Here is a 19,161-nt window from a genome sequence, read left to right on the forward strand (position 1 = left end):
TCTACCTTTTTCAAAGTTTAACTAGAGTTGTTCAGTCAAACTCAACTGGACAAGTCAGTTGTACTTTATAACAAAGTATTTTTCATGAATTGAAAACGAAAGTCGTGCGCAAAATCACTTTTTTGGGGTCGTATTATAAGGTTGAATGACCCCACAAGTTTAGACGATGTCATAACACTTCCAATACAAAGTACAGTCCCCAAAATAGGAATACATAAAAGCAACTTTTGAGTTTTATCTACTTTCTTACCAAAGCTCTTGTGTGAACTTTGCCTCTTGGTCTTACTAGTAATTTATTTTGCAACACGCAGATGATGACAGGCTTGGAGTGTGGGCACCGATTCTGCATGGACTGCTGGACGGAATACCTGACCACCAAGATCATGGAAGAAGGAATGGGCCAGGTACAAGAGAAATAATACAACAAAATGATAAAACAGACCACATCCGAATAATTCACAATTACAGGGCGAGTCCAAAAGAAAGTAACCCGAATTAATGATTCTTTTTCTTAAAAAGCAATCAAATTTGGAAAACCAATGAAGTATATCTTGAAGAGCATGTTTTTACTCCACTCATCTAAAAAAAAAAAGAATTACTAGAATTGATCCATGCTATCAGACGTTATGCACGTTGTACTAAAAGAACCCATTTTGTAGCTGTCCATTGAATGCCATTGGAAGCTATTGAGCTGAGTGAGAATTACCAATTACACACAAGCATTCAAATACAAATCGTCGCGTCAGTGCAACAAGGTCGTAACTCCATTCTGCAACAAAGTCGTATCTCGCGCGTATACGCTCCTTGCAACAAGGTCGTATCTCGACGTCCATTGACTTTGAGTGCACATCCGGGTTATTTTAAGCGAGATACGACATTTTGACATTCTAAAATGTGCGTTTTGCGTTCATAACTCCATTCTGCAACAAAGTCGTATCTCGCGCGAATACGCTCCGTGCAACAAGGTCGTATCTCGACGTCCATTACTTTTGCGTGTACATCCGGGTTATTTTAAGTGAGATACGACCTTTTGACATTCTAAAACTCGCGTTTTGCGTTCATAACTCCATTCTGCAACAAAGTCGTATCTCGCGCGAATACGCTCCGTGCAACAAGGTCGTATCTCGACGTTCACTGACTTTGCGTGTACATCCGGGTTATTTTAAGCGGGATACGACCTTTTGACATTCTAAAACTCGCGTTTTGCGTTCATAACTCCATTCTGCAACAAAGTCGTATCTCGCGCAAATACGCTCTGTGCAACAAGGTCGTATCTCGATGTCCATTGACTTTGCGTGTACATCCGGGTTATTTTAAGCGAGATACGACATTTTGACATTCTAAAACTCGCGTTTTGCGTTCATAACTCCATTCTGCAACAAAGTCGTATCTCGCGCGAATACGCTCCGTGCAACAAGGTCGTATCTCGACGTCCATTGACTTTGCGTGTACATTCGGGTTATTTTAAGCGAGATACGACCTTTTGACATTCTAAAACTCGCGTTTTGCGTCGTTCATGCAATTTTAGGAGATACGACCTTGTTGCACTGACGCGACGATACTTACGTAATAAATGCATGTGTGCGCGCGGTTCGTATAATTCGGTTGCTTTTATTTGTCAGTTCAGCGCATGACATTAGGTAGCTGCAGTCCGCTGAATGAGAACATGTCCCCTGCTTGTTTATCCATACACATTGACAGATGTTGCAAAATACTGAAACTTATGCCCGATTTTCTTTTCAATTTCAGACAATATCCTGTGCAGCTCATAGTTGTGACATCCTAGTAGACGACTGCACCGTAATGTGAGTAACTCAGCTTGGTAACTTTAACCAATAGTCACTGTAGCGCCCCAAACCGCACCAGCACTCTAGGTTTGATTGATGCTTCAGTGACTAAACACAATGTAATAAACAGTGATGATCTGATACACCGTGCCCTCTGGAGACATGCATACATGTACTATAGGGAACAAAAGATTGTATCCGTCTCCACAGGGCAATTTCTATAGATGAATACGTCTCCACAAGGTTATCACGAAATAGATGTGGACTTTACACAAAAACTAGGAATTTCCAAGGTATGTTGATTTGTCGCAAATGGAAGAGTTTTAGAAAAGGGATATTACATGTATTAAGTCCAAATTTCAGCCAAGGAAATTAATTCTGGTTAAATGTGACCTGTTCTGTCAAAAGCAGACGCTTTTGGGCAGAGGTTGAAATGAAGATACTTCCAAAAAACGCTGTTGGGGTGATTTTTTTCGATTTTCAAATTTTTGCATATTTGTAATCCTGAACATGTCTAAAATATAGTATAAACATTTGAAACCCTAATTTGAGCTCTAAATATAGTATTTTTGATGATTTGTTAAGGTGTATCAGTTAAAGATATTACTGTTTTGTGACGTTCGTGGCCATTTTCTCAGATTTCTACTTTTCAACACAATCAACTTCAAAATAGCATAACTCTGCCCAGGAATGACTGGTTTCAAAAATTAAACCACCTATTAAAAGGAAAAAGAACATATTTTAACAATATGCAAAAATCTCATTTTTGACCTTACGCCCAGAAGAGTCTGATTTTGACAGAACAGGTTACAAATAAGAGCATTTTGAAACTACTCTTTTAAACTCGAAAACTTTACTACACGAGAACAAAGAACTATCTCCACAAGGATACAAATTCCAGTATGTGTGTGTTAATGAAAAAAATTGATGAATTTTCTGATTTAAAAACTGCAGTAAGTGTCCCAATCCAGTGTAATAACAGGCACAAAAAAAATGTCAAAGGCAAAAGCTCAACTTTGGAAATTGTTGAGATTGTGGCATGGGTGGTGTAGTGCGTAAAGAACTCGCCTCTCACCGCTGTGGCCTGGGTTCGATTACCGTCTCGGGCCATATGTGAGAAGAGTTGTTCATTGGTTCTCTCCTGTGCCACGAGGAGTTTTCTCCGGGCTCTCCGGTTTTCCTCCCTCTGCAAAAATCAACACTTTTGATCTCTGGCTGTGCTCCGTGGTCAGACATACACATAGGTCGTATGGCAGCTGCCTGAGGCTTCTTTAAATGCCTTCGGCTCGACCACCTTGTAGCTGCATCCTTCGCAATAACTTGTCAACAGAATGTCCGATTGAAGTGCAACAAACAGTATTGTAGAATGTAAGGAGAATTCTATTCTCCGTGCTAAAACCTGCAAACCCCCTCACATAATTATGAGTTTTGTTGATAACCATCAATTCATTCATAAGATGGAATTTGTGTCTGGGTGACGTAAATCAATATTAGGTTTTGCCCTTCACTGACGTATAAACATCAGATGTACATCAGATTCGAACCAGCCAACCGATCCCGTTAGCTCGGTGGTCGAGTGGTAAGACATCTGCACTAGAAAGCAGGAGGTCGTGGGTTCGAGTCCCACCCGAGTGATTTTTTCCAACTTTCACTCGGGACGTAACACACTCAGTATACAGTGTTTACATGTCGGAGAAGAGTTTCATCAATTCATTGTATCTGTGTACATTACCATTAATTACTTTATAATTAACTGTTTTCTCCGTAACTCGTGCAGGAAACTAGTCAAGGATGCCAAAGTCAAGTTAAAATACCAGCACCTGATAACAAACAGCTTCGTAGAGTGCAATCGGCTGATGAGGTGGTGTCCGGCACCAGACTGTCCCAACGCGTTCAGGGCTAGCCATCTAGAGGTCCGGCCGGTCACCTGCAAGTGTGGTCACATATGCTGGTGAGTAGACAAGACCCTTATGCACTACCGGTAGAGGGCGCCCTTGCATTATAATTATATAGTATGATAGTATAAATTACGAGCAGCAGTTTCTTGACGCATCAACAACGCTTTGCAAACAACACCTACAGCTGATTGGACACACAACCAGGGCCCAATTTCACGGCGCTGCTTAACAGTTAGCAGAAAAGTTGTGTTAAGCATAGCAGAAAAATTTGCTAACCTTCAGCACTATTTCACGGCGTGTATATGCTAACGGTCGCGCGTGCATATGGAGATGAAATGGAGATTTCTATTGTTACATCACTAAGTTTTCCTCGGAGGTAAGCGTGCCTTTTGCTGTGCTTATGCTTGCGGTCTCCATGAAATAGACGAAGGCTCTGTTAGCAGAAAATCGTGTGCTTAACAGCGCCGTGAAATTGGGCCCAGGGCCCAAATTCACGGTGCTGCTAAGCACAAAAATTTGCTTAGCACAAAAAAAGTCTGCCTTATAAAAGCAGGTTACCAGCCAAAACTCCATGTGATTTTCATGCTAAGCAAACAACAGCTTGATACTAATCATGAGTAATATACATCATTTGGAGTTTTGGCTGGTAACCTGCTTTTATAAGCCAGACTATTTTTGTGCTAAGCACATTTTCGTGCTTAGCAGCGCCGTGAAATTGGGCCCAAGCGTGACGTTCCACTCTCATTACGCTTGGATAAAAACAACTAACCTACAGAACCGTACCGTAGAGGTGGCGCACTTATGCGAACCAACCAACAGCGACTTTCTGATGACCTGAGGATGGTTAATATTGGTTTGAATCGGCTACACTAAGCCAGAAGGGCATATGAGCATTCCGATGTAAAATCAGTTTCAAGAAAATTGCATTGAATTGAATTGTTCTCCCACACATAATATAAATCATACGAATTTGAAATTTGTCACATGTATGAATCATGAGTTTGGGAACAACTCGTATTAATTTCCGACGAAAATGTTTGAATTTCATTAAAATAGTGGCAGTTTTCTGCATATGCTCGTTTGCTGGGAACATTTTGGTGATTGCACGTTCGCGCATAAGGGCGTATGCACATATGCCCTTCTGCCAGGCACACGACAAATTAACACATGATGTCGTCACCCAGCAACGCACGTGCGCTGCACGCGCACAGACGTCGCCATGATGATGAAATATTTTGCCTTTCTTGTAACTGGTCTCCTAACCTGTTCTTTATAATTTCTGTAATCAATTATATTTCAAAGCTTGAGTTATTTCTCGTCTCACTTTTCCTTCAGTTTTGTGTGTGGTGAAAACTGGCACGACCCTGTCAAATGCAAGGTGAGTATGCAGGCGTGGAACTTTCCGTTTTTCACTTAACACTTGTGGACTTAAAAATTGAAAAACACTGTCTTGTAAATCTTGGAACACACAAATTTTAACTGGCAATTTGCCTGCAAATTTTGACTGGCGCAGCACGCAAATGCAGTTGGCGCGTGTAGAACTTGATCGGCAAGTTTCGAATATTTGAATATTCAGTCAAGCGTAGTTTCGAATAATCGAATACTAAATTTTTCGGAAATTGAACAGCCCTAATTGTTGCTTAAAATGACAGTCCAGTACATGTAAATTTCTGTCAGCATTCTTAAGGGGCAATGAATCACCTTTTATTGAACCTCGTCCCCAGTGCTTACTTTAATTTTTTCAATAGTAAGCCCTGGATAGGAAACTTTCTTCCTGTATCCTGATTCGATACCGCAATTGGCTAGTAATGGATTTATATTGTGTAGCTGGTGGTGTTATTTCCAACGTGCATTACGTGTTTTCACGATCATTGTAATTATAACATCCACGCCTTCTCAAAAATACTCCTTTCCTTTCCAATTTGCTCATATTAATATGAAATGTGATACTGCATATTGGCGGAATAAGATTGTAACATTTTAACTTCGAAAACAATCGTGTTTTTGTATATCACGGAGCGACGAACTGATTCTGCTTTTACCCAGACACCGCATACAAAACAAATGCTAATGTAACACACAGGCAGGCACCAGACTATTCCTCATTTGCATACGTGTTCAAAAATCTTGCACGGGTGAGAGAGCAGGTAGTGGTGGGTGCGAACTGCTCGACACCCTGGGGACGAGGTTTGCCTTTTATTGACTAATGGGAAATCAGGTCATGTGAGTGTATTTCATTGAGAAAGAAAGGGAAAAAAATTAACATTTGGGATTGTATCCCATTATTTAGTAAATGCATTTTAAATTTCCCCCGATTTGAGTCAATCTCATATTGAATGTCTACCGTCGTTTGTAGTGGCTGAGGAAATGGATCAAAAAATGCGATGACGACAGCGAAACGTCCAACTGGATATCGGCCAACACGAAAGAGTGTCCGAAGTGTCATGTGACCATCGAGAAAGATGGGGGATGCAACCACATGGTCTGTCGCAACCAAAACTGTAAGGTAAGAAAGAAACAAGAAAAAAAGATTGAGAGATTAAGTATAGTTTTGAGGTTATTTTAAAATTTAATATCTCAGATGAAGAGTCAGAGAATGATGTGTGCATTGTTAACCTTTGACCTTGAATGCATTACCTGTCCGCATATGTTTGTTTTTTTTGCAGCATACATCGTATTTCAACCTACATGTAGCCCCATAAAAGTGGCCAATTTATTGGACTACCTCCGTAAATAAAGGCCAAACTTGGAACACGTACCCGAAAACGTAGAACTTTGTCGAGTTTTTATTTTCACATTTAGACTTTGTTTGCAGTTTATTTAGGCTTTAGAAGCACACTCACCCGCTTTAAAGCGATAGAAAATTAGTCCCCCCCCCCATTTTTCGTGTAATTTTGTGTTGGAATTTAGATACGCTTATGTGTGCAAGATACGCTAACGTGTGCGAAATATAGACGTCTGAAAAAGGAGGTATTAATTTTCTATCGCTTTAAAGAGGGTGAGTGTGCTTCCAAAGCATAAATAAACTACAAACAAAGTCTAAATGTGAAAATAAAAACTTGACAAAGTTCTACATTTTCGGGTACTTGTTCCAAGTGTGGCCTTTATTTATGGAGATAGTCCAGTAAATTGGCCACATTTATGGGGCTAATTTTAACCCATCACATCACGCACCCTAACATGAATATTTATCACGCTGTGTGGATGGAAGACACTTACGCTCTCGTTGTGTTTTTCCTTCAATTAAACCTATCCCAACCAACAAACAGATATGATGAAAATGGACATGGGTTCGAACCACAGATCTTGCAATCCATAGTTCATTCCACTATCCACTAGGCCACTGTGGCAGCTCGACGAAAGCCGTTCTTTGAAATGCTTTAATGAACATGCATGACTGAGCGATAGCATTGGTGTGACGTCGTTGTTATTTTTTCATGAATAAACATCACACTAGCTGAATAATCATGATCCATTGACGATGTGTGCTGCAGAGAAAAACACCGCTACCTGTCTGCATATATAAGGTCAGGGGTCAATTTCATGAATTTGTCAAGCAGAATTATGTGATGAGCAAATTATACTTGTATGTGCTCAGCGTGAACCAGCGGAGTACCAGTGACTCACCATGTACATTGGATGAGATCTTGGCTGGTAACCTGTCTTTGCCTAGCAAGTGATTTCCACGCTCAGTGAATTCTTCAGTTTTAGAGTTAGAGGCAAATTGACGTCAAATATAATTCTGTGAATTGTTTATTTTTCTTGCAGGCTGATTTTTGTTGGGTCTGTCTCGGTCCATGGGAGCCGCACGGATCATCGTGGTAATATGAAGTCAAATATATTTGTAGAAAAACTTATTGCAGTAGCATAAAATAGCTGTGGTTCAGCCTGTGCAATTATAGTGAAACTGTGAGTAGTTTATGGAACGTCGCTCCACTGAACACTGCTGTACCAAACATTTTGCTATACAGAACATCGCCCTTGGCTCCCAATTTTCGTGTACAAAATGTACCGAACACTGTTGTTGAAAAATGTCAACAGAAGAGCTACAAGTGGCTATTATTTCCCCAAGGAATAGAAGGGGAAAGCCACCCATTGCTGTAGGTAGCAAGCTCAAAAACTGTGTGATTACTTAATTCAGTAGTCGGCACGTGTTTTGAAAGTCATCTTTCAGTAACTACCAGGGCGTGCAGGTTTAAGTTCTGAAGGGGCTATTTATTGAAAAGTGAGTACCGGAGCACCGGCAGCTTAAAAACATCGCTTTACTGAACGATCGCTATTAGGAACAATTTCTGTGGATCCCGCGATGTTCGTTATAGCAGCGTTTCACTGTACTGTGAAAAAAGAACTTGAGTAGTATATGAATGTATAGAATATTTTGGAAGTATAAGTTTTAAACATAGGACGAGTAGCAGAGGATGATGTGTGTAAGAATAGGTTTGATGTAACAAGTATCAAATTATAGCAGTGTAGGTTTATTGAGGTGAACAGACTTTAACAGTTATTACAATAACTATATAATTGTATTTATTTGTATTCACAGGTATAACTGTAATAGATTTGATGAGGAAGATGCCAAAAAAGCCAGGGATGCCCAAGCTGTAAGTTCATCGTTTTTTTCCCTCATCTTCAAAGTACTTAACTGCCCTCATATAGTACTGCCCTAAACTGCCCTGGCTGTTACTCCCTGTACTGCCCCAAACCGCCCTGCCTGTTACTCCCTGTACCGCCCCAAACAACCCTGCCTGTTACTCCTTGTACTGCCCCAAACCACCCTGCCTGTTACTCCCTGTACTGCCCCAAACCGCCCTGCATGTTACTTTCTGTACCGCCCCAAACTGCCCTGCCTGTTACTCCCTGTACTGCCCCAAACCGCCCTGCCTGTTACTCCCTGTACTGCCCCAAACCGCCCTGCCTGTTACTCCCTGTACTTCCCCATACCGCTCTGCCTGTTACTCCCTGTACTGCCCCATACCGCTTTGCCTGTTACTCCCTGTACTGCCACAAACTGCCCTGCCTGTTACTCCCTGTTCTGGCCAAACCGCCCTGCCTGTTACTCCCTGTACTGCCCTAAACCGCCCTGCCTGTTACTCCCTGTACTGCCCCATACCGCTCTGCCTGTTACTTCCTGTACTGCCCCATACCGCTCTGCCTGTTACTCCCTGTACTGCCACAAACTGCCCTGCCTGTTACTCCCTGTTCTGGCCAAACCGCCCTGCCTGTTACTCCCTGTACTGCCCCAAACCACCCTGCCTGTTACTCCCTGTACTGCCCCAAACCACCCTGCCTGTTACTCCCTGTACCGCCCCAAACTGCCTGGCTGTTGCTCCCTGTACTGCCCAAAACCACCCTGCCTGTTCCTCCCTGCACTGCCACAAACTGCCCTGCCTGTTACTCCCTGTACTGCCCAAAACCACCTTGCCTGTTACTCCCTGTACTGCCCCAAACGGCCCTGCCTGTTACTCCCGGTACTACCCCAAACCACCCTGCCTGTTGCCTCCTGTACCGCCCAAACTGCCCTGCCTGTTACTCCCTGTACCGCCCCAAACTGCCTGGCTGTTGCTCCTTGTACTGCCCCAAACCGCTCTGCCTGTTACTCCCTGTACTGCCCCAAACCACTCTGCCTGTTACTCCCTGTACTGCCCCAAACCACCCTGCCTGTTACTCCCTGTACTGCCCCAAACCACCCTGCCTGTTACTCCCTTAACTGCCCCAAACCGCCCTGCCTGTTACTCCCTGTACTGCCCCAAACCGCCCTGCCTATTACTCCCTGTACCGCCCCAAACCACCCTGTATGTTACTCCTGTACTGCCCCAAACCACCCTGCCTGTTACTCCCTGTACTGCCCCAAACCACCCTGCCTGTTACTCCCTGCACTGCCACAAACCACCCTGCCTGTTACTCCCTGTACTGCCCCAAACCACCCTGCCTGTTACTCCCTGTACTGCCCCAAACCACCCTGCCTGTTACTCCCTGTACCGCCCCAAACCACCCAAACACTTACATGTAATTGTTATTACGGTTTTACGGAGTTGTTCATGGATCTGTGAAAATAAGTTTTTTGCTCCTTTTTTTTCAAATTTGACAGAGATCAAGACAAGCATTAGAGCGTTACTTATTCTACTGTAATCGCTACATGAACCATATGCAGAGTTTACGCTTTGAAAATAAGGTGAGTTGCAGCAATTAGGGCGATTCAGAATGCAGTGCGCCACCAAGAGTTTGCCACAGAGAGTTCATTTTTCGTAGTGCATTGTGGGAGATGGTCGCCAAATCGCAATGTGGGACGTTTGAAATTGTTTGTTTTTTCTGGCCAGTAGTTTCGTAAGTGTATGATTCAAGTATATGTTGGCCCTTTTCTTTTCTTTTTATCAATATGGTGTTTTTGTAAGGCGGCTGAACGCTATGCCCCAATCTATACCAAATTAGCTCAAGTTGTCTACTGACACTCGTTCAAATGGGCCAAGTTTTGTCGACCGTGAACTTGAAAAATGGACTCTCCATGGCAAACTCTTGGTGGCGCACTGCATTGTGAATCACCTGAATTAAAAGTTTTCTGGGAGATAATACCTACAGAATATTGCAGTACATGGGAGTTTCTCCTGAAAAAAAATATTTGTTCCCGTCTGGAACTTCAGTGGGTTTTGTCTGCTTTGCCCTAGTCCGTTTTTCCAAATCACTTCAGCTTGGTCTCAAATTTTGAAAGTCCAAACAAATTTCTTAACATTCTGCTTCCGAGCAACACATGGAATTTGTAAGGTGTGACCGAAAAGTTTACGTTCAGATCTTTCAAAACAGATAATAGCTCATATTTGTGATGCGATCAAGCTACATGAGTCGTTTGTCGGGAATTTTCATTTGGTGATACAGGCCAAAATAGGACCACTTCATCGCATCACTTCATCACATCTCCTGGAGTTCCGATTTCCATAATTTTTGAACTAAAGATGGTATCAGCATGCAGTTTTCACAGCAGTAATGCTGAGATTGTGCTCTTTTCAAATCTGTAATAAAAACATTTTTGACCAGGGTCGACAAACGACTAAATGTAGCTTGATCGCATCACATTTGGTTTTTTTTTTTATGAAATGTGTGTGACTAAAAGTGACAAAATTTCCCAAATCAGGAGACATTCTAGACACAAAGCATTGTACATGGAGTGTCATGGCTGAGCGGTTATGAGCACCGGACTCAAGCTCTGGTGTTTCTGATCAGCAGAGTGTGGGTTCGAGTCCCGGTCTTGACACTCATGTCCTTAAGCAAGACACTTAACCAATATTGCTTCGTCTTTCGGATGGGACATAAAGCTGTAGGTCCCGTGTGTTGTATAATGCACGTAAAAGAACCCAGTAACACTTAACGCTTAGAGAAGGGGTTTGCCCCGATGTTTCTGGCAGTGGCTGCTTAATGTGCCGCAGCACCTTGTAAACCCTTAAAAGGTGCTGTATAAAATGGTTCTCATAATTTCAAATAATTCACTTACCTGTCTTTAAAATAAATTCACTAGCGAACCTAATTGTTGGTTGATACGTCCACTATACAAGACCCCGGTATCATTAATATTATTACATTAAGAAATATGTAGGATCGAATAAAACCAAGAAACTATTTTTTTTTTCGATATGCGAAACCCAGTATCAATAATTTTTGGTGTAATACACCTTTTCAGCTGTACTCCCAGATCATGAAGAAAATGGAAGACATGCAGCAACACAACATGTCCTGGATTGAGGTACAGTTCTTGAAGAAAGCCGTCGACGTCTTATGCCAGTGCCGATCCACGCTCATGTATACCTACGTATTCGCCTTTTATCTCAAGAAGAACAACCAGTCGCTCATATTTGAGGTAGGATCTCCCTGAAAAATATTGTAGTACTCTTATTTTAAAAATCTTTTGCAGTGGTACTTTGTTCCCAGCTATTTATACCCATTAATAGCGTATAAGATCATTTGCATTTATCCCAAAAAAGTAACCAACCAAACTATTATCTAAAAGCTTACTTAGATTAAGGATCGTACTGGTACTAAACACTCTGTAAAATTATTCCGTCTGGCTTGCTGTCATTTAGAAGAAATCAAGAAATGTAGGTGATTTCCAACGATCAGTAAATTGACTGATTTTCAGAAATACAGAGTGCAGAAATACAAGTTTTTGGGTTTTTTTTGCTGTTTTCCGGCAAAATGTAATATCCACTGAGCTGAAACTTCAGTAGGTTAGGTTTGAATATTCATCGTTGGATTTTGAGTGGTGTTATTATTGGAAAAGAACAAAATGCATGAAAAGCAAATGACCCTATATGCCTTTAAATATATTGTACTTGGACAGTTTACCCATTCCTTTTGGTCGAGAGCCCGTCACATGGCCGTTCTTAAACGGCTGATAAAGACATGGCTAGCTGGTCTTAAACACTTCTCCAGTGTCACATGAAATTTTGACTCCTATGAAATCCAGTGCCACTATATTGGTTGCACGTTCGCAATCCTCATATAAGCATGTGCTATTCTACCAGTGAGTCGGGATTTCATAGTCCTAATTCACAACGCGCTCACCACAGCTGCATCTGCACGTCATCGCGCAGAAGCGCGATACGAAGGTCAATCTCCATAAAAGAGTTGTTTACGTCTTACTCGCAAGCTGGACACTCCATTATTTCGAAAAACAGAAAGTAGAATTGTTTGACAAAATTGTTTGAAATTTTTAATTTTGGACTTGTTTGACTTTGAGACTGAAAACTTTTGATTTTGTTTTGACCGAAAAGGTATTTATGAATGGGTTCGCCTAGGGTAATTATCAGCATTCCAGATTCCAAACAGTCTTAATCATAGTGTTTAACACATCCCAAGCACACATCATTGCCTTATGTAAACATGCCTTTATTTTTCAACAAATTGGGTCGACGTTTTGGTTTCAGGAAAACCAGAAAGATTTAGAGAATGCCACGGAGATGCTATCGGAATACCTGGAGAGGGACATTAGCAGCGACGCACTGGCCGACATCAAACAGAAGGTCCAGGATAAAACAAGGTAGGACCCGCACGCACACTCACTAGAGGGTGCTGTTGCATTGGCCATTCCCACGTACACAACGTCTACGCCAAGGGCGAAGCAGGGGATGGTCGGCAAAACAGCCTACCACTCTCAGCCGGCGAGACGAAGCCTCGTGTACAATAATAATCACATTAAACAGAGGATGACCAATATCAAAGGAATGCCTTTGTCCCAGTTCATTTGAATTACTTAAGACTTGACTTTTGACTGGATGACTTGAGATGGACTTTTAATTTGGGGACTTGTGGGGACTTGTAAGGACTTGTGTGGACTTCCGATGAACTTGTGGGGACTTGTAAGGACTTGTGAGGACTTGTGATGGACTTCTAAGGCTATATGAGGACTTGAGAAGACTTTTGAGGACTTGTAAGGCATTGTTAGGACTTGTGAGGACTTGTGATTGACTTACATGTATAAGGCTATGTGAGGACTTGGGAGGACTTGTAAGTGTAAGGGCTTATGGCGACTAGTAATGGACTTGTGAGGACTTGTGATGGACTTCTAAGGCTATGGGAGGACTTGGGAGGACTTGTAAGGCATTGTTAGCACTTATGAGGGTTTGTGATTGACGTACATGTATAAGGCTATGTGAGGACTTGTAAGGACTTGTTAGAACTCGTGTGGACTTGTGATGGACTTGTGATGGACTTGTGAGAACTTGTGGGTACTTGTGAGGATTTGTTATGGCCTTGTAAGGACTTGTGCTGACATGCAATTACCTGTGAGGAATTGCAAGAACTTGTGATTCACCTGTGAGAACTTGTGAAGGATGTGAGGACTTGTAAGGACTGGTGAAGACTTTTGAGGACTTGTGATGGCCTTGTAAGGACTTGTGAAGACATGCAAGAACTAGTGATTCATTTGTGAGGATTTGTGAAGACCTGTGAGGACTTTTGAGGACTTGTAAGGACTTGTTAGTTCTTGTGAGGACGTGTGAGGACAAGATTGGATTTGTTAGGATTTGAGCAGGATTTGACTATTACACTTCTTGGCGTCACTTTTTCTGATGAAATCAAATAAAATCCACTCGGTTTCCTCTTATTTCTAAACAATTGTTTTCTTCTTTGGCACAGGTACTGTGAAAGTAGGAGGAAGGTTCTACTAGAACACGTCCACGAAGGCTACGAGAAGGATTTATGGGAATACTACGAGTAGAGAAATAACCACATGCAGCTCTTCCACCGTACATAGCCAACCCCTCCCCTATCCCCCTCCCCTTTTGTTCAACACTAGCCACGCCCACCCCTAGGGCCTTGGTTGAATGACAGGTGTTTTTTCCTTTTTCTTTTTCTTTTTTGCTGTTCATATCAGAGTAGTTTTTATCACAATTACTAAAAACCTCTTGAAATGGCACGTGGGACCTCGTATCCGATTTTACCAAAAACCAACGATACCACAAATCGCCCTTTACTACATCAGAGGGTTTGTGCATAGTAATGTAAGATACGTTGTTCATTTGTAAAAATGACTCTCAAGTAAAGACGAATTTATAATAAATTCTTTATGGGACGTTATGGCGTGAATATGATTCCATTTCATAAAATAGCTGTAATACCTTCCTTTTCCTTGGTCAGTGCCTGTTAGTTTTTCATCTGTGGTCAAGTTATAAGACTTTTTATGACAGAAAGGTCTTTCCCTCTGTTTTTACCATATCTGGAACATGGAACATATCAGTAATGTCGCTCGCAGCTACGTACCAGGAAATTGTATATAGTTTAACGAAGGTATACTTCGAATAAACAGCAGTGTTTTACCCAAGAGAGCGTTGAGCTGACGGGACAATGAAAGTAACTTGGATGAAACATATCAATATGAATCATTCAGAAATAAGAAGGTTTTGCCTTGAAAAGTTTCAGTTGTTTATCTTTCGAGGAATATCTCAATACAAGGCTGCTCAGCATAAGTTTGGACGCTTGTACTAATAAAAGTAAACAATTTGTGAAACCCCCCCCCAAAAAAAAAAACCAATTAAAAAAATTGAAAAACTGACTAAATCAACCTTTAATAATCTGGATTCCTTATGTTCAAGTGAAAAATTCCTGATGACCAAAAAACAAAAGTCTTTTTCAATTTGGGCGATTCACAATACAGTGCGCCACCAAGAGTTTGCCATGGAGTCCATTTTTCAAGTTTACGGTCAACAAAACACGGCCCATTTGAACGAGTGTCAGTAGACAACTTGTGCTAATTTGTTATAGATTGGGGCGTAACGTTTGCCGCCTTACGAAATACACCATATTGATAAAAAGAAAAGAAAAGGGCAAACAGATACTCGAATCATACGCTTATGAAACTTCTGACCTGAAAAACTAACAATTTCAAATGGCCCGCACTTCTCCCACAATGCACTGGGAAAAATGAACTCTCCACGGCAAACTCTTGGTGGCGCACTGCATTGTGAATTGCCCGAATTGCAAGTGAAATCATTTCATTGCCTATGTATCTTTTGCTGCATAATAACCATTCTGTTTTTGGTTTTAGTTTTTCCACTATCTTTCATTTTTTTTCCACACCACCACAAGCACAAAAATGAATTGAACAAGTGCAACTAACAAGCTAAAATGTCAGGAAAATGAAGCATTTCTCGTAGAAACTTCATTCAAAGATTGAAGCTTGAAATATGTTTGTTTGGGTCTGTAAACCACAGTTGCTAGAATTTCTGTTCACATGCCTTCAGCATCAACAGTTGATCACAATTGCCGTTGTGTGTCATGTGATGACTTTGTCATGTGACTAGTCATGTGGCTTTCAGATCACATGATACGATGAGAAGCTGTAAACAGTGACACAATTTGTTGGGTCCTTTTTTCGAGTATTAATTCTTTGCCCCTCTTGGGAAATCGACAGTTATAATGGGCAAACTTTTTGTGGGAATCAAAGATGTTTGTGACATTTTTGTGACTAAATAGCGTCCTCTGTGTGTACCTATCTCACAAACCGACCTTGGACAAGGCGTGGAGACATGTTTGTAAAACTTGAAAGTAAATTTAGAGTACAAAACCAAAAAAAAAAGTTGGAAAAAAAAGCCCACTGTTTTCCACTGTCTTGTTTCTCGGGCTTGCATCCGTGATCAATAAACTGGGCCGCTTGGAGTTTGTGAATAACTGAATTGATGCCAATACCTGCTTAATATATGCAAGAATATGTAATAGTGTCAAACAAAAAAATGGCAAGTATATCTCTGACAGTCCAGAAGATTGAATTGCTGCATGTCCAATAACGCCTATCCCCTGACAATGAACACGACTTGTTTTTGTAGGTCCCAGAGTGCCATATCTCACTGACCGGCCCCTCACTGTTACAGTGTGAGCTGGGCAGTGCTGTTGTATAGGATTCCCTAACGCCAATGAGTGGGCTCAATCTCGCCTATTGTGCAGACCAGATGCCATTCTGAAGCAATTGAATGGAATATTATTATTATTTTTATTAATCATTTCTGGTAATGAAACCAAGGATTCCTCAAAAGCGCCCTAGGCACTGTAGCTCGCAAGCCTGAAGAAACCTGTAGAGAGAAGACAATGAGAAGAAATTACAGTTTTAGAGGTGGGAGGAAAAGCCCAGAGGAATATTCTGAGGAAAAAACACGGAATCAGGCAGGGACTGAAAACCCAATCCACATATTGGCCCAGGCTGGATCCGAACCCGGTCACAGCGGTGGAAGGCGAGGGAAGTACCGATACGCCAACCTGACTCCCCTGTGCACTCTGAGACCGGCTTTTCTAGGCGTTTCTTGTCTTGTGCACATACTCTCTTTTTTATATTGTCTGGCAGTTTTTTTTTTTTTTATTTGATCAAAGCAATCTGGGTTTTCAAAAAGTGTATTAGGTTTTTAAACAACCCCGAAAAAAAAAATCTGTGCGCATTAATTATCTAAACTTCCTGCTCTACGCAAACCTACCTGCCAAACGGCTGTTTCATGAAGAGTTTTCTGGAAGTACATGTAGTACACTTTACTAACTCCATGCTGATCTAATCGACTTTTTAGATGTCTGAAATAACTTTTATAAGCTGATTTGGTTTTTTTTTTATCATTCGGTGTGATTTGTGTTATTTTATAAAGTTCTACAAACCGAATATTTCCGTAAATCTGCAGCGACTGTGTAGTAGTAGGCATTCTAACGATCACATTTTCTTATGTTGTTTTCCACAATCAACAAGTATTTCGTAATCACAGTTTGTGAAGAAATTACTTTACCTTTCTGGTGCGTAGTTAATATGGACATTGCCATCGTTAATTCTCAAATGAACTGGGTTTTTTTAATACACACTTGTTTATTGGTCATGCTATTCAATAATTAAAAACAAAATGAGCAGTGACAACATATAATATCTTGGTTTTTTATTTGTATGGATATTTGTTTAATTGCCCAGCGTTCTGGGACACTTTCAGTTTTTAGCCAAACAAATTTTGAAAAATTGCAAGGAGTTAACCCTACAATGTTAATTATTTTAAACCCCCTCCCATTTGTTTTCTACAAACCACTCAGAAAAAAAACTTTCAAAATTGTACCAAAATACACATTTTTTTCCCAGGAAAAATCCACCCATTTTAGAAGGGATCACTAAATATCTCTGAAAAACAGTTAAACAATTTTCGGTAAAAAAAAATTGCAAGGGGTAAGCCTTACGTTTGTAATGATTTCGAAACATACCCCTCCCCCCCCCAAAAAAAATTCAAACCACTTGGAAAAAACTTTCTGTTCAAGAACAGCCTATTTAATGCCCAGATTACATTTCTGCAAGTACAATTTTTCAAAAATAGGTTGGAAATTGTACTTATTTTGCCCCGATTTTCGACCCATTTAATTTATTGTCCCGTAAAATTTTTCTGAATATATCTATTGAGGAATGTGTTGTAGGGACCTCTGAAAATCTCCCCAGAAAGTTTCAACAAAAATCTTTAGCAAGGGGTTAGCCTTATTCTTAAATTGCCTCCCAACCTCCCCCCCCCCTCCCCCTCCATAAACAAATGTTTAAAAGTTTAAAACCATAAACGGCCGTTCTAGGTGTTTTAATTACATGTATATTGTCTATTTGGTCACGACCGTAGTTAATATTTATATAATCAAGTAAAAAGGAATAAATATGCTCAGTTGAGAATTCAGCAGGTTTCGAACCCGTTACCACTCGATTGAGCGCTAGGTTGCCTACCACTAGGCTATTGCGATCGGCTTACTCATATAGCTCGGAAATAATACATAAACACTGTTAAGCGCGCGCCGACTTCTGTCCATTTGCGATATAAACAAAGTTGTGAGCGCGAAATCTCAAGTTATACACTATGCATTGAAATGAAATCTCGTCCAATATTTTGGCATGATATTTGACACAAGACTCTCGAATATTGACAGAAACCGTTAAAGAATGGCACAAATATAATTTAAGGAAATTGCAGTGAACGGAAATTTGTAGGCCCGTCAACAATTTCTTCCAAAAGAGGGCGCGCTACATAAACAATGCTCACCGCATTTAAATAAAGTTATTGTGACGACGAAATCTCAAGATATACACTTTGCATTTAAGTAAAATACTGGCCAATAGTTGGCCATGATATTTGACACAAAAATTCGAAAACTAACAGGAACTGTGAAAGAACGAGTCACATAAATATAATAAAAGGAAATTGCAGTGTTAGAACAATTGATGGTCGCCTCTAGTGGTATACCGCTGGGGGCGACTATTTGATGGTCGCCTCTAGCGGTATACCGCTGGGGGCGACCGCTAGAGGAATACCGCTGGAGTATAACGCTAGAGGCGACCATCAGTAGTCGCCCCCAGCGGTACGTACCGCTAGAGGCGACTACTGATGGTCGCCTCTGATGGGCGACAATTGATGGTCGCCTCTAGCGGTATACCCCAGCGGTATACCGCTAGAGGCGACCATCAATAGTCGCCTCTAGCGGTACGTACCGCTAGAGGTGACCATCAGTAGTCGCCCCCAGCGGTACGTACCGCTAGAGGCGACTATTGATGGTCGCCTCTAGCGGTATACCGCTGGGGTATCCCGCTAGAGGCGACCATCAATTGTCGCCCCCAGCGGTACGTACCGCACTACTGATGGTCGCCTCTAGCGGTATACCCCAGCGGTATACCGCTAGAGGCGACCATCAATAGTCGCCTCTAGCGGTACGTACCGCTAGAGGTGACCATCAGTAGTCGCCCCCAGCGGTACGTACCGCTAGAGGCGACTATTGATGGTCGCCTCTAGCGGTATACCGCTGGGGTATCCCGCTAGAGGCGACCCCAGCCCCCAGCGGTACGTACCGCTAGAGGCGACTATTGATGGTCGCCTCTACCGCTACGTACCGCTAGAGGCGACTACTGATGGTCGCCTCTAGCGGTATACCCCAGCGGTATACCGCTAGAGGCGACCATCAATAGTCGCCTCTAGCGGAACGTACCGCTGGGGGCGACTACTGATGGTCGC

General features: G+C 41.7%; 1 protein-coding gene across 2 annotated transcripts in view; it reads left to right on the plus strand.

Moving 5' to 3' along the window:
- LOC119737786 (E3 ubiquitin-protein ligase arih1-like) overlaps nt 1–15,735 on the plus strand; it is a 32,234-nt gene extending 16,499 nt beyond the window's left edge. The window contains exons 4-14 of one of the 2 annotated variants that reach the window (XM_038212392.1): nt 312–404; nt 1,750–1,805; nt 3,565–3,738; nt 5,021–5,063; nt 6,042–6,191; nt 7,454–7,506; nt 8,229–8,286; nt 9,774–9,857; nt 11,355–11,531; nt 12,598–12,710; nt 13,808–15,735. In XM_038212392.1, the coding sequence (XP_038068320.1) occupies nt 312–404; nt 1,750–1,805; nt 3,565–3,738; nt 5,021–5,063; nt 6,042–6,191; nt 7,454–7,506; nt 8,229–8,286; nt 9,774–9,857; nt 11,355–11,531; nt 12,598–12,710; nt 13,808–13,889 (1,083 nt within the window). In that variant the 3' untranslated portion in view covers nt 13,890–15,735. The remainder of the gene's footprint in view (nt 1–311; nt 405–1,749; nt 1,806–3,564; nt 3,739–5,020; nt 5,064–6,041; nt 6,192–7,453; nt 7,507–8,228; nt 8,287–9,773; nt 9,858–11,354; nt 11,532–12,597; nt 12,711–13,807) is intronic. The other variant, XM_038212393.1, reaches the window with a different exon arrangement.
- Nucleotides 15,736–19,161: the final 3,426 nt, after the last annotated feature.

This window comes from Patiria miniata, unplaced genomic scaffold (assembly GCF_015706575.1).
Source record: "Patiria miniata isolate m_02_andy unplaced genomic scaffold, ASM1570657v1 HiC_scaffold_3, whole genome shotgun sequence".
NCBI lineage: Eukaryota > Metazoa > Echinodermata > Asteroidea > Valvatida > Asterinidae > Patiria > Patiria miniata.